The 12,767-nt window shown below is 40.7% G+C and overlaps 1 protein-coding gene across 1 annotated transcript; it reads left to right on the top strand.

Moving 5' to 3' along the window:
* Positions 1-232: 232 nt before the first annotated feature.
* Positions 233-3,601, top strand: LOC309440502 (beta-microseminoprotein-like; the record flags this gene model as incomplete). Its single annotated transcript, XM_082054190.1, is given in 5 exon segments — positions 233-298; positions 300-350; positions 1,768-1,876; positions 2,684-2,789; positions 3,472-3,601. Coding segments are annotated over 5 exon segments (462 nt in total).
* Positions 3,602-12,767: the final 9,166 nt, after the last annotated feature.

The following is a 12,767-nucleotide window of genomic DNA, read 5'->3' as shown; positions in this document are numbered from 1 at the left end:
CTGCTGGGTGGTCACTGCTTGTCTGAAAAGTTAGAAGAGAACACACATGTGCACAGGTTGGAAGTTCCTTTTGAAGAGCCTCCCAGAACTGCCTTCCAGATCTGGTGTGGTACAAAAGCCACACCTGTTTTTTCAGTGCCTCTCAGAACAAAACCTTCCTGTATATAATTTGCTTATTTTAATAATGTCCACCCTATGAGGCCATATTGCAGAAACCTGATTGGAGTTACTCATGCATGTTCAGTTTGCTCAAGGACTGGTATCACAAATTCCCTCTCTATATAAATTCTCTGGGATAAGCTGCTTACAGGCTGTCTCCTTATTGGAAGCCTCATAATTCTGCAAGAATGGTGAGTACTTACATCTTATACTGCAAAAGACCATGTTATGTTGCAAAAGTTTTAAAAGGAGTTTCTCTTGAATTTATCTGAGCACTCAGGTCTAAGCAACACAGAGAAAATTAAAACTATGTTTTGAGGACAGAAGTCAGATCGATAGGCATAGGCAGGTAAGAACCCTGGGTAAAATGTATCAGCATTTATCTGGCAGGAGATGTCTAACAGCAGTCCAGCTAAGGCTTTTTATTATAAACTGTTTTCACTTACACGTAACGTTTGGAGGGGATCTCTCTTCTGGCAGAAAGCAGCTCTGTTATGCCTTAACCTAGAACTGCCCTTCAATTTTGTGAGAAGTCTGGATGGTGTCTGAACATCTAGTTACTTTATCTTAATTTTTACTCATCTGAAGCTCTGTTGCAGTTCTGTGGGTTTTGCTTCTCCTCTGGAAAATTAAATGGTAGTTTCTGCACTTCCTGGCCACAGATATGACAACCAATGATAGGACAAGGGGTAATGGGTACAAACCGGAACACAAAAGGTTCCACTTAAATTTGAGAAGAAACTTCTTCTCAGTGAGGGTGACAGACACTGGAACAGGCTGCCCAGGGGGGTTGTGGAGTCTCCTACTCTGGAGACATTCAAAACCTGCTTGGACACCTTCCTGTGTAACCTCATCTGGGTGTTCCTGCTCCAGCAGGGGGATTGGACTAGATGATCTTTCAAGGTCCCTTTCAATCCCTAACATTCTGTGATTCTGTGTGATTCTGTGATGACTGCTTTTTAGAAATCACCAGTTCTACTCTGTCAAAGAAACCCCACATAAAAATACAATATATGTGTATTGTGTATATGTCATTGCTCAGTCATGGTCTACCTTTCCTCTCTTATCAAGATTTTAAATTCATCACAGCTAATTCCAGCTTAGAGTTCTTGCATTTATTCCTTCATATTCAGAGCAAAAACCCATTGAACATTTCAAACTAATATTGAAGTATAAGAAACTAGCTGACGAATTTAAACTGAACTTTCAGAAAAAGCTGCTGACAAAGTTCATAGAATATAGAACTATCTAGGCTGGAAGGGACACCTGCAGGCTATTTGTTCTGACCTTCTGCTCAAAGTGAGGCCAAGTCTTGAGGGTTCACCTTTAGCCGAAGTTCTTCAGCTTGTTCTTAATCTTTCAGTTTTGGGATGAAACATCCAGGGGGTTCTTAAGAGTCCAGTGAAGAAGTTTTTACAGCCCTCCCACATGATGCTCTATCTCTGCTTCTTCTAAATAGCTCAGTATTTCTGATTGCCTGTTGAAGTGTCTAAAATGCAAAAGATCTTGATTCGAAGTGGCTTCTACTTAAATAACTATTAAGACATCTTGATGATCAGTACTACTATTAGAAATAGTTGAGATTTCATATTAACTCTGCTTTCTCAGAAGACCATCCTGGCCTGCCTTCTTGTTCTTGCAATCAGTGTGACACCATCCAATGCAGATTGCTTTTCTGAGCCACTGAATCCAGGGATGTCTCATGGTGAGCAGACAGGTAAGGAGTCAACTGTCCTCAGCCTGACAGGCATGACCACAAGCACTGCTTGATTTGATTTAACACAATTCATAAGTGGAAAAAGTGGAGAGAGACCACTAGAAATGGGGGGAACAGGGGTACGGAGAGCAGGAAATTTATAATCTGTTATTAAGAAATAAGAGTTTATCTGAAGAACATCACCCAGGCCAAATTACAAACTAATTTTGACCAGGCAAGTAGCATAGACTTTGTTTATCCATCTGCATGAAGTCATGATTTCTGTTTTGATTATGACATCATATCTAGAAAGACAGAGAAGGGAGAAGTACCTTCCTCTATGTGGTCAATATTAAGTAGGGAACAGAATGGCAAGTGTTCAGCTCACTGATTTACTCAGTTGTTTCCCTATCCCAAGGAAAATTCTTAAGAACAGAATGGCTGTTCCTCTTGAGCATGGGGGTGCTCTTCCTGAACAGATCTAGTCTATCAGTCTGCAGACAAGAGGAGCAGAAGGAAAATTAGCACTCAAAAGAAACATGCAGCTATTTGGCTTATCTTAATTCTGACTAGGTCTGTGCATAGTTGCCTTTCTGATGGGTGCTCTGATTTCTGTACTTAAAGATGAGCTACTCCAGGAAACCCGATGCTGGCAATAACCACAGGCAACAAAGGGATGCATGATACCCTTTGCCATGCATTAGAATAGCAGCAGTCCTGCTCTATTGGGGACCCTCTGTGTGTGCCAGATAGGGATGCTAACAGCAAAAGTGAACAAAGATCACACTTGTTTCGTATAATCAGTAACGTTGTGCACCATTTTTTCAGGCTGTCTTGACTCAAATGGAGAGCTGCATGAATTTGGTACACACTGGACAAACACAGACTGCTACTATTGCTCCTGTACCTGGAGTGGAATCCGCTGCTGTAGCACGTGAGTTCAGAACAGCAGTGGGGGGTTTCCTCTGCTGCTGTGGTGCAGTACAAAGCACTTCCCTTCACACAGGGGTCCCTGAGAAATGACTCTGGTCTTTTTCTTACTCACTTCATATCACAAAGTTATGCATTAACCCAACAGCATCATCACTGAACATGCAAGAAGTTCTTCTGACAAATATTCTTGATTCAAAACAAGGACTTCATTCTTAGGGCTAAAATTTCAGGCAAGACACTGACTGAAGAGAGAACATGTAGATACTTAAGAATTTTCTACTGCTTGCAATCCAGATATTCCCAAAACCACACATAGCCCCTTCTTTACTCTGAGAAGCTGTTCAAGGTACACTGACATGTCTGTAATTTTTACCAGAGTGACACAACCACTCATGCAATTTTTATTCCATATTGTGTCTGAAAATAAAAATATCAATTATATTTGAATAGTAAATAAACAGAAGAAACATCCCTTGGGTATAAACCGCACCAGTAAACAACAACTCTTCCCTATTCCTGCTTAAGCAGCAGGCTAAGAAACTGGGAGCTTTGTGTGAACATCCTTTTCTGCTCCTACACACTTCCTCAGTACAGTCTCTTCATATCAAAATTGTAGATATCATCTCAAATGGAAGCTGTTTACTTCGTGGTCTCATTATCTCTTTGTCTTTTTCCAATGACAGCTTTGCAACACCAGTTGGCTATGATGAAGAGAAGTGTGTAAGCATTTTCAACAAGGAGACCTGTACTTATAAAGTAGTTGAGAAAGAAGATCATTCAAAAGAATGCCCAGTCTATGCAGCGGTGGGCTAATAGAGAAGAATTGTGGATTTAGGGAATATTTCCTTCTTCTGTTTTGTTTTAATGGTTCTTTCCCTCACAGAATCAAAAATACTGAAAAATGTGGCTGTTGAGTAAAATCAACTCATGAAATCTAACACATAATAAAACTGAACATCTACCCACAAGACTTCCTCGGCTTCTCTGCCTTCTGCTTCCCCATGAAGAAAGAATTGACTTGTTCCTTCCTTGAGAGGACAAATTAAAGCCAACATCTTTAATCATCCTCATGAACTGCTTATTTGAATTCTTTTCCAGTCACACTTCAGTGCCAGGGAGTATATTCTGTTACTCATGCACAGCTGTATCTTAAAGCTAAAATAAAATCAGATAAAGCATCAGAAATTCATGTGACTTATTTTCTTCGAGGATGGAAACCTAAAGAACTAACATTCCAAAAAGCCATGGGAAAGAAATAAAAGCAGCTTAAAATCTTTATGAACACTCACTTTTCTAGGACAATATCTTGTATTCTGATCTTTTATCCCGTATGGTTTCTTGAGCCTGCCCAACCTATGGACTGCAAGAGCCACCAGCTACTCAGTCTAATCCAGTGCTGTACTTCTGTACTTCCACTACAGGCACAGCACACTCAGTCCTCAGTCTGGTGTTGGGTTAAAAAAAAAAAAAAAAAAATCCACAAACAATAACTGGGAGGAATACATGTGCTGGGATAAGCTCTGTCAGTGTGCTACTTGGTAATCTTTATGGGTACATTTATTCAGTTGCCTCTTTCCACAGCTAACTGTGAGCAATGTGTGTCTCCATGCTCTGTTTCCCTATAACAGAAAGAGCAATTAAAAGCTTCCATAGTTCCTCATTTCAAATGATAGAATGAGTGCACACCTTGTCAGAAATGCCCAGTCTTGCTTTCTGTTGCAGCAAGTCAAACCTCAGCTTCTGTCAGCCTTGACCGCATGTGCACCATTAAGCAACATGGGCTTTAGGAATCACACCCCAGTATTTTATTCCACCTCTGCCTTCCACCAGCATTACTGGCACTCCTACATGTCCCAGACCTATTTAACCACATTTTAAATCCACTGAAGCACCTTTGCCACCATCAGCCAAGCCTTGATATGGGAATCTACCCTGTCTGCTCTGCAGAAGTAGGAAAAATTCATTTCATGTCTAGTCCGAAAGTCCTCCAGGGAGCAGTCTGCTCTTCTCTTGTCTGCTCCAAGTTTCATCATGGAAATGGCTAATGTTACCTATTACATCTAGTTGTGGAACACCAGAAGCACAGGAAGAACTTGGCTCTCTTCTGTAGCAAGGAATCTGGCTGTGGGAGGATAACAAAACCTTCACAATCAGGAAAGCAGAGAGCATCAAAGATCTGTTTTGCTCTTCGCACTTTTGCCCAGTGATGTTTTGTCTTTGCATTTCACTACTTCAACACACAGAGCTACAGTGCTATTATATACAAAGAATACATCCATAATCCTCAAAGCCTTAGATCACTATTAGCTCCACATAGTGGAAAGGAAACGTTCACATAAGAGTTTCCTCGATTATCATGATTATATATGTTGAAGGTTTAAAAGACTTTGCGGAGCCTTGGGTAGCAGCTCAGCCCAGGCAGAGCAGAAGAGGCTGTGTGCTCTCTTCCCCTCAGTTTCCCTCTCTCCAGCTGGCAGCACACAGCTCTCCCACTAGTCCTGCTAGAAACAGTGGCAGTTTCGGATAGCTGGCCCTGGTCCCTATACTTCCAGTTATTCTTTTTATGGCAAGTCTTTTGAGCACTAAAAATGAAATCTAGTGCTTAGCCTATCAACTATCAAGTCTCTTAAACCAAATACCACAACACACATCATAAACCTGATGGAAATTTTCCTATCGGTGTTTATCACCTGAAACTTAATTTCTTAGTAGCTATTTATATTTTGTTTCTGTTCAGATCTTTGCCCCAATCTTAAAAATAAATTCCAACTTAAACAATCATAAACAAGGAAAGTCCATATCTCATTTACATTATGCATACCAAAGAACCTAGAGGTTTGTAGCTCACGTGCTGTTTCATGCCAATTTAAACTCGTATAAACTCAGTTCATGATGATTTCACTTGTTCACGTTGCTCTTAGTTAACTCCTTTTTTGGTATGCAGGAAAGTTTGCCTTGGCACTTTTTGAAAGCTTGAACATTTCTGTTTGAACCTATTGTTGTGTGCATGTTTCCCTGGGCCAAGCTGGGGTTTATTTTAGGCCAAACTGATTTGCTTTATAATAGGTATTTACATGAAATTCCAGAACACAGAAGTCGCATGACCAGTCTGAAATACTCAGCAAGACCAGGTTACTTTAACACTTCTCCCCACCCCCAAAATCCTGTTTTCACATTTCATTTCTTTCAGCGCATAATCTCAACCACTGACCCATGCTTTTTACACTTCTCCAGGGCTTCAGAACTTTAGCACAGTCAATACCTCAAGTAGAGATCCATTATGGAGCACTGGTAAACTGCAGTTCTCTGCCATCACAAGATAATGTCCTTCAAAATAGCCCAGTACTTTTTCCACTGTAATTCCAGAGGTTTCTCCCATTGCTGCCCTGGCCCGCAAAGATGGGGTAAATCTACAGAGACAGAAACAAGCAGTTTTGTTTAACAACTAACTCTGGGGTGTTTCAAAGAGATGGGCCATATTTAAAATCACAACTGAAAATGGGTCCATAATTTTGAAACACCCTGTATAATGGCTCAGAGGGTGTGAAATAACACATTTCCTAAGCTGTATAACAAAGACACTCTAGTCCATTGTACGAATCTCAGGGTAGCTGGACTATGTTGAAATACCAGCTTGGGACCACATAGCTTCCCTAGAGTCCTATACCGAGCCACACTGCAGCCTCATTAGAGTACAACAGCTCCTTGAGACACTTTGCCTCCCCTTTTCAGTTCCTAGTTTGAGACTTTCTTGATTTCTCCTAACAGGGCTGTCCCTTAGTCTTTCCACATTCTGCACAGGGAGGAAACTTCCTGGGGATTGCAAGAGCTTGTTTTCTTGTAGTGCTCTCCTGCTCCTGGACAAAGGGATGTGTCCTGTGTACCAAAGGTGATGGTCAAGGAGAGGTGAGCTGGTGAAGTCTGGTTTGGTGCAGAATTCGTTCAAAATTCTTTAGACTCCTGAAGTCAGAGACTGGATTATTATGCAACAGTCTCTTTTTCCAGCTCAGTTGTTTGTTTCTATTTGTAATATTTGAATGTGTAAAGACATACTGTTAAGCAGGTACGTTCCAAGCAGAGAGCATTGTTCTCTAATATAATATTAACAGCAAATTATGCAAATAGATTAAGAGATCAACTCTAACGTTATTATGAATCCTGGCAGAGACATTTGTAAGCATAACACCCAGAAGTCCAATATCTGGTTTGGCTACATGGGTGATCTCAGGCCTGTGTTTTTAGGATATAATTTCTGTTGAACAGCCAATATTCCTCATTAATGTCTCCCTTCACCAATATTCCTCATTAATGTCTCCCTTCACTTTCTTCCAAGTCTCCCTTCTGAATAGGAGACTCCCGCATTTCTTTTCAGTAACGAGTTTGAAAGTTAGAACAACCAAAATTGTATCAGAAATGGAGAGCAGCATGCCAGTATTCTTTTCCTGGTGCTCACTGCCAGCCAAGAATGTCAGAGAGGACCTAAGTTTTTCAGCAAGCCTAGTGGGAAGTATAAGGAGCTTGACCAAGTAGATTGCTCTAAATACAGCCCACTCACATTAGTACAGCTTATTTATCAACAGATAAGACAGCTCTGGAACTTCCTTTGTCTTTTGTTGCTGAGGTTTTATTTGAATTGTTTTTTCCTCCTCCTCTAAATCCACTGCAGTCACTAGATGGCATCCTAGTTCTGCCACAGTGTTGTACTGGCAGGAGAGGATGGAAAAGTCAGAGCTACAGAGAATACAAAAATCTAGATCCTGATTCAGCTAGCAGACCTGAGCTCAATTTCTCTTTGCTCAAGTGAGATTTAATAATGTAACCAGCATTTTAGAAGTGTCTCTCATCCATGAGTATAGAGAGAAATCTCCAGGGAGATATCATGGACTGAGCAGTTTTAAAAGTGTTTTTTGAACTTGGAGATAGACTGGCCTGGCTGAATTACTCTTGACACAAGAGCACAAAAACTTAACAATAACACTACTTTAGATTTTCATTGAGGGAATAAATACATTAGCACCTCTGACCGTTAGCATAGAGCAAAATCAGGAGTTTATCCCTTGGAGCATGGCAAAGGAAGTTGAGTCTGATGTGAAATCATTACTAGTAATGAAAGAGAGAGTCCAATACTAACGCTGAAAGACAGAATCCGGTTCCTAAGAAAAAAAATGTTGCTGAGGTCAATTTCATTTGGGAAAAGTGACTTCTCAAGCTTTCTTAGCAGTAGAAATATTGATAGGCCTGATCTCATGCCTATGACAAACTTCTTTCTTACAGACCTCTCAAACTGAATTTTTATTATATCAGTTAATATCAAAACAAACTCACATCACATACTTGAAGACTTAGCAGTAGAAGAGATATATTGCATTTTCACCTTCTTGCTTCTCATAGCTAACAAAGTTATTTGGAGCAAATTTTTCCCTTCAGATAGGACTTCATTCATTTAAGAATTATCAGAGGAGAACTTTTTTCTTCAAGGCAGTTCATTAGATAACACAACTGTCTCCTGAAACAGAACCACACACAATGAACATAATGCACTAAAATCACAATGTTAACACAACATTTGACAGCTGTACTGCAACGTTAAAGAAGCTCTAAAGCTTCTAAGTACATAAAAACAAAAGGAACTTACATAAAACAAATCTGTCATAACAAACAGCAGCCACTTCCTCCACAACCATCCCTTTACTCCAGATCCCTCAAGAGACCACACTTGTTCTGCCACTGCCCCTTTTATCCAGAAATCACTTCCAGTGCAGCTTTGCTTCCTCTAGCTATTTATCAATCAGTGGAAGCTAATGAGTTCAGCCATACCAATCAAGGTGTCTAATTAAATCCATGTGTGCTGAAAGAGCCAAGCTAATGGAATTAATTCAACTCATTATGCTGGGACTCCTCTGGTAACTTTTAAAACTTGTTATGCTTCTGCTCTAATTCAGTAAAGTATTGAATCTCTACAGCCCCCAAAGCAGGCACAGGGATCTGTGCTACTTTTCCTGACTGCACCTCAAAACCAGCCACTCTGTGTTGCAACAGTCTAGTTGCACAAAGACCTGGACACCTGTGGCAAGATATATACTGAAAGAAATGTCCTCATTTTAGTGTTGCAGAAACCACGCTGCTGTTTGTATCCGATTCCAGCTGTGATAGAGGCAGGGCATGCAGGTGGTGAAAGAAAATGGGAACTTTTTCTTTCTTTACCTCCCTCAATCCTCAGCATCACTGTTGTTGCTGTCAGGAAGGGAGACATGAGTGACAATTGTCCTGACTGTTACATTCTTTTCTAGTCTGAGACAATGCACAGCTCATCCCACTTTTGCTGCCAAAAACAGTGCTACCTCGTCATCGTGATCAGTCTCCGTTCCCCAGGCCTGGCTTTGCTTCAGCAACTGAAAGATACAAAACTACAGCTAGTCCCTGCAGGTCGTTAAATTTGGACAAAATAATGTGTCTTATATAAAATAATTGAAATTATAATAAATCAGTCTGAGAACAGTGGACTCTCCACACCACTGCACTGTATGAATGGCCTGTTTCATACCTGGGGGTGATCTCGTTGTAGCAGGTCAGCTGAACAATAGTGCCCAGCTGCCTTGCTTACCATGTGCCCTTTCCCCACTGTTCCTTGATGGCCTGCCAGTTCTGGAGGCACAGCTTTCCGGGGGTCAGACTCTTCCTCTGACACCAACGTTGATTTAGAGTAGCTAGTCATTCTACTGAAGTTTCTTCAGACTTAGACCAGCACAATGGAGATCAAGATGCCAGGGTATGTCAATGCATAAAACAAGCCTTTGCAAGACTTTTTGAGGTGCGACATTGTGACTGATGATCGGAACAGGTTAGCGTGTCCATTGGCACCCGAGGTTCTCACATTTACATCACGTCCCTTTGCACTGACTATTGTTTCCTCACTGTATATAAATACACACTACTCCTCATTATGAAATGTGAGCAGCCCATGCAAGTATGGTAAGTTAGCAGCTTATAGTGTGTGTGTATGTGTGTGTGTAAACAGGAAGTATTTTTTAATCTGAGTTTATTGGAAATAGTAGGACTCATCCTTAATTCTGTGCAAGTTAGTCTGCTAGACATTTGAAAAAAACACCTAATTTTAAATAAAGATTCTTGTTTCTTTTCTAGAAATTCTTGCTGCTCTTCTGTTTGATCCTTGCCTTCTCAAGGACCCTGTGTGAAGCTCGCTGTTACTTTAGACCAGCCAGCAAATACGGTAAGAATGGCAAATATATTAGACATCCTTGAAGCATAAATCCAGAGATTAAAAGCCTTTTTTTTTTTTCTTAGAAATTCTGGGATAGTATAATATGTTATTTGCTGAGGAATGATCCAAACAGCACTGCACTAAGAAATCAGCCCACCTGGAGGCATCTCTGGACATACAGAGACTCTACCTTGTTCAATAGTTACCCTCTGGGCAGGCATATCACTGAAGTCCTTGCACGTGTCGTAAAAAAAGTGTACTTTTAAGCAGCATTAACTAATCTGACAGGGGTACCTGACACTAAAATCAAAGCAAAGACAACAGAGCTGGTATTTAAATCCAGTTTAGCAGGTCAAGTTGAAGACTAATAAGAATTGGGGAGGAGGGAGAACTGAAAGTCTAGACCTGTATGCTGAGTATGAGAAAGGGCAGAAATATCCTACCACAGCCATAAGCTAAACTGTTTCTCAGATTCATTGCAATAATAGCAGAATAATACTTCTCTGGTATGTGGTTGCTACCACTCTGTCATGCCATGTCATATACTCATGCACCCTTCAGGAACAAAGACATAGTATCTTTACTGCAGAGCACTGGGTTAGATTCTTCCCTGGTGTGACTCTATGGAAATCAGTGCTTTGAGTACTAGCCCACAAACATAAGACTGCAGAGCACTGAGTTAGATTCTTCCCTGGTGTGACTCTATGGAAATCAGTGTTTTGAGTACTAGCCCACAAACATAAGACTGTGGTCTATATCTATTTATATATGTTCATATTGATCTATTGACTATCATTTTCTGGTGTGTGCATGCAGGGTGCCTTTCAAACAGAAACCTCTATGTTTTTGGTGCGTCATGGAAGACTGAAGATTGCTATCAATGCAGGTGTAAAATGACTGCAATGACTTGCTGCAGCTTGTAAGTTCACCCAAATTATTTATAGTTTTCTTTACAGGAACTGGTTGAAATGTTCTGACTTTAAAAGCCTCACTGAAAACATGCATTGGGATTTCATACTCACATAGGCGAAATTCCTCTTCCTGTTCCCCTGTTAGCTCTAATTGTGATCAAGCAGGATAATCTAATAATCACATAGACTTCTTTGGGAAGAAACAAAATGACCCATAGTTAGGATCTTCCCAGCATAGACCTCTTCCTCATCACCTAGTTCTTCTAGCTGCATGTATGCTTCCCTTTAGGCTCTGTTTTCTTCCTCCTTTTGCTCAGTAGCTTGTCTCCAGATACCTAAACACCCCACAAAACACATACATGTGGGCTTCTGCAGCTCTGCACCAGAGCAATGGCTTGCCTGCAAGCATCTGATCAGGCCAAAGCTGCTCCACATCCTTCACATGCTGCCCAGAGCCCAATTTTCCAGCTCATGAAAGCAGGACACACATGTCCTGCTCTGATAATTTGCTTTCTAAATCTTCTTATGTGTTCCTGCCTCATGGATAGCAGGTGACACATCAAGGAGAGCTGTTTCTTCTTGAATATAGTGGTGTGAACTCATTATTTCCCCAAAAGGCTGGAAAAAATATTCTTGAGGTAAAAGAAAAAGAGTCTCATAAAAGGTCTGTGAGGAAGGATACGACCTAGGAACCCTTGGTGGGAAACATTCCTGGCTGTCCTTAACCATAGGAGGGAGGGAGTCAGCCTATGCTGAGTAGAGGCTCATCTGTGAGGTATTCATTCTGGGGTCATTCAGGACTCTTTAAATGTTTATTTTTATTATCAAGAAAGCCTTATTTTGAATGGGGCAGACAGAATTAATCTCTATTTTGCCTCTGCATGGGAATTTATACCAATCCGTAACAGAAAGAACACTGAGAGAACAAGAACAAACATTGGGAAATCACTTCATCTGTTAACAGCCATGATTAGGGCTTTATATTCCTCCTACAATAATCCATTGTGCTTGTATTGATGGAATCCATGAGCCAAAATGATCTGTGATGTATCTTGCTCCAGGATGGCTCTGGCTCAGAAAGCATCCTTCTCAATCCATGTCTCGGCTGCTGATTTTCTCTTTGCCTTTCTCAATGACAGGGTTTTAATCCCCAAGAACTATGACAGGGTGAATTGCGTTGGCCTATTCCACAAGAAAAGTTGTTCCATCCGAGTGGTGAAGAAGACTAATCCTGACATAAGCTGCAAAGTCTACAATGGAGTTGCTTAAGACCACATGATGTATTTCTCCTCTTTTGCACCTATGCCGCAAGTTGAACATGCTCTGGATGTCTCCTTTAGAGGAAAACAGTAAAGCAGCATGGTTTCAGGAGGAATGGGTTTACCTTGTGCCTTTCACAGTTCTAATTGTGACATGTCTATCTTATTTCTGACACTAGGCAGTTTGTCTTACAACACACACCTTTGTAACCAAGCTTTGCCACTGATACCTTACTGACTTTTTTTCCTGTTGGGATCCAGAGTTAAATAAATTTCCATGTACGTCAGATCACTGCTTTTCCTTCTAAGTAGTCACTGATTGGTCTTGTTGAAAACAGAAGAATTAATGGTGTCTGTAAACGCTTGTAAATCTAATTAGTGATTCAGAAATCATCTAGTTTTTAGAGTAACAGGTATTATATAAATTGTTGCCAGACAAATGGATTCATTATGCTATTACACTCATTGACATTCCCCCAAGGACATATATTCAAGAATGGGATGAAACAAAGCAGAAAACAGCCCTTTGAAAGCCTCCCCTCACCCTGGTGCCTTGTGTAGGTCAAACCCTTAGTGTAGATGCACAA

The sequence above is a fragment of the Streptopelia decaocto genome (genome assembly GCF_964273445.1).
Source record: "Streptopelia decaocto genome assembly, chromosome: 5".
In the NCBI taxonomy this organism is placed as follows: domain Eukaryota; kingdom Metazoa; phylum Chordata; class Aves; order Columbiformes; family Columbidae; genus Streptopelia; species Streptopelia decaocto.
Note: the sequence above shows the minus strand (reverse complement) of the source record. Positions and strands in the feature narration are given on the sequence as shown.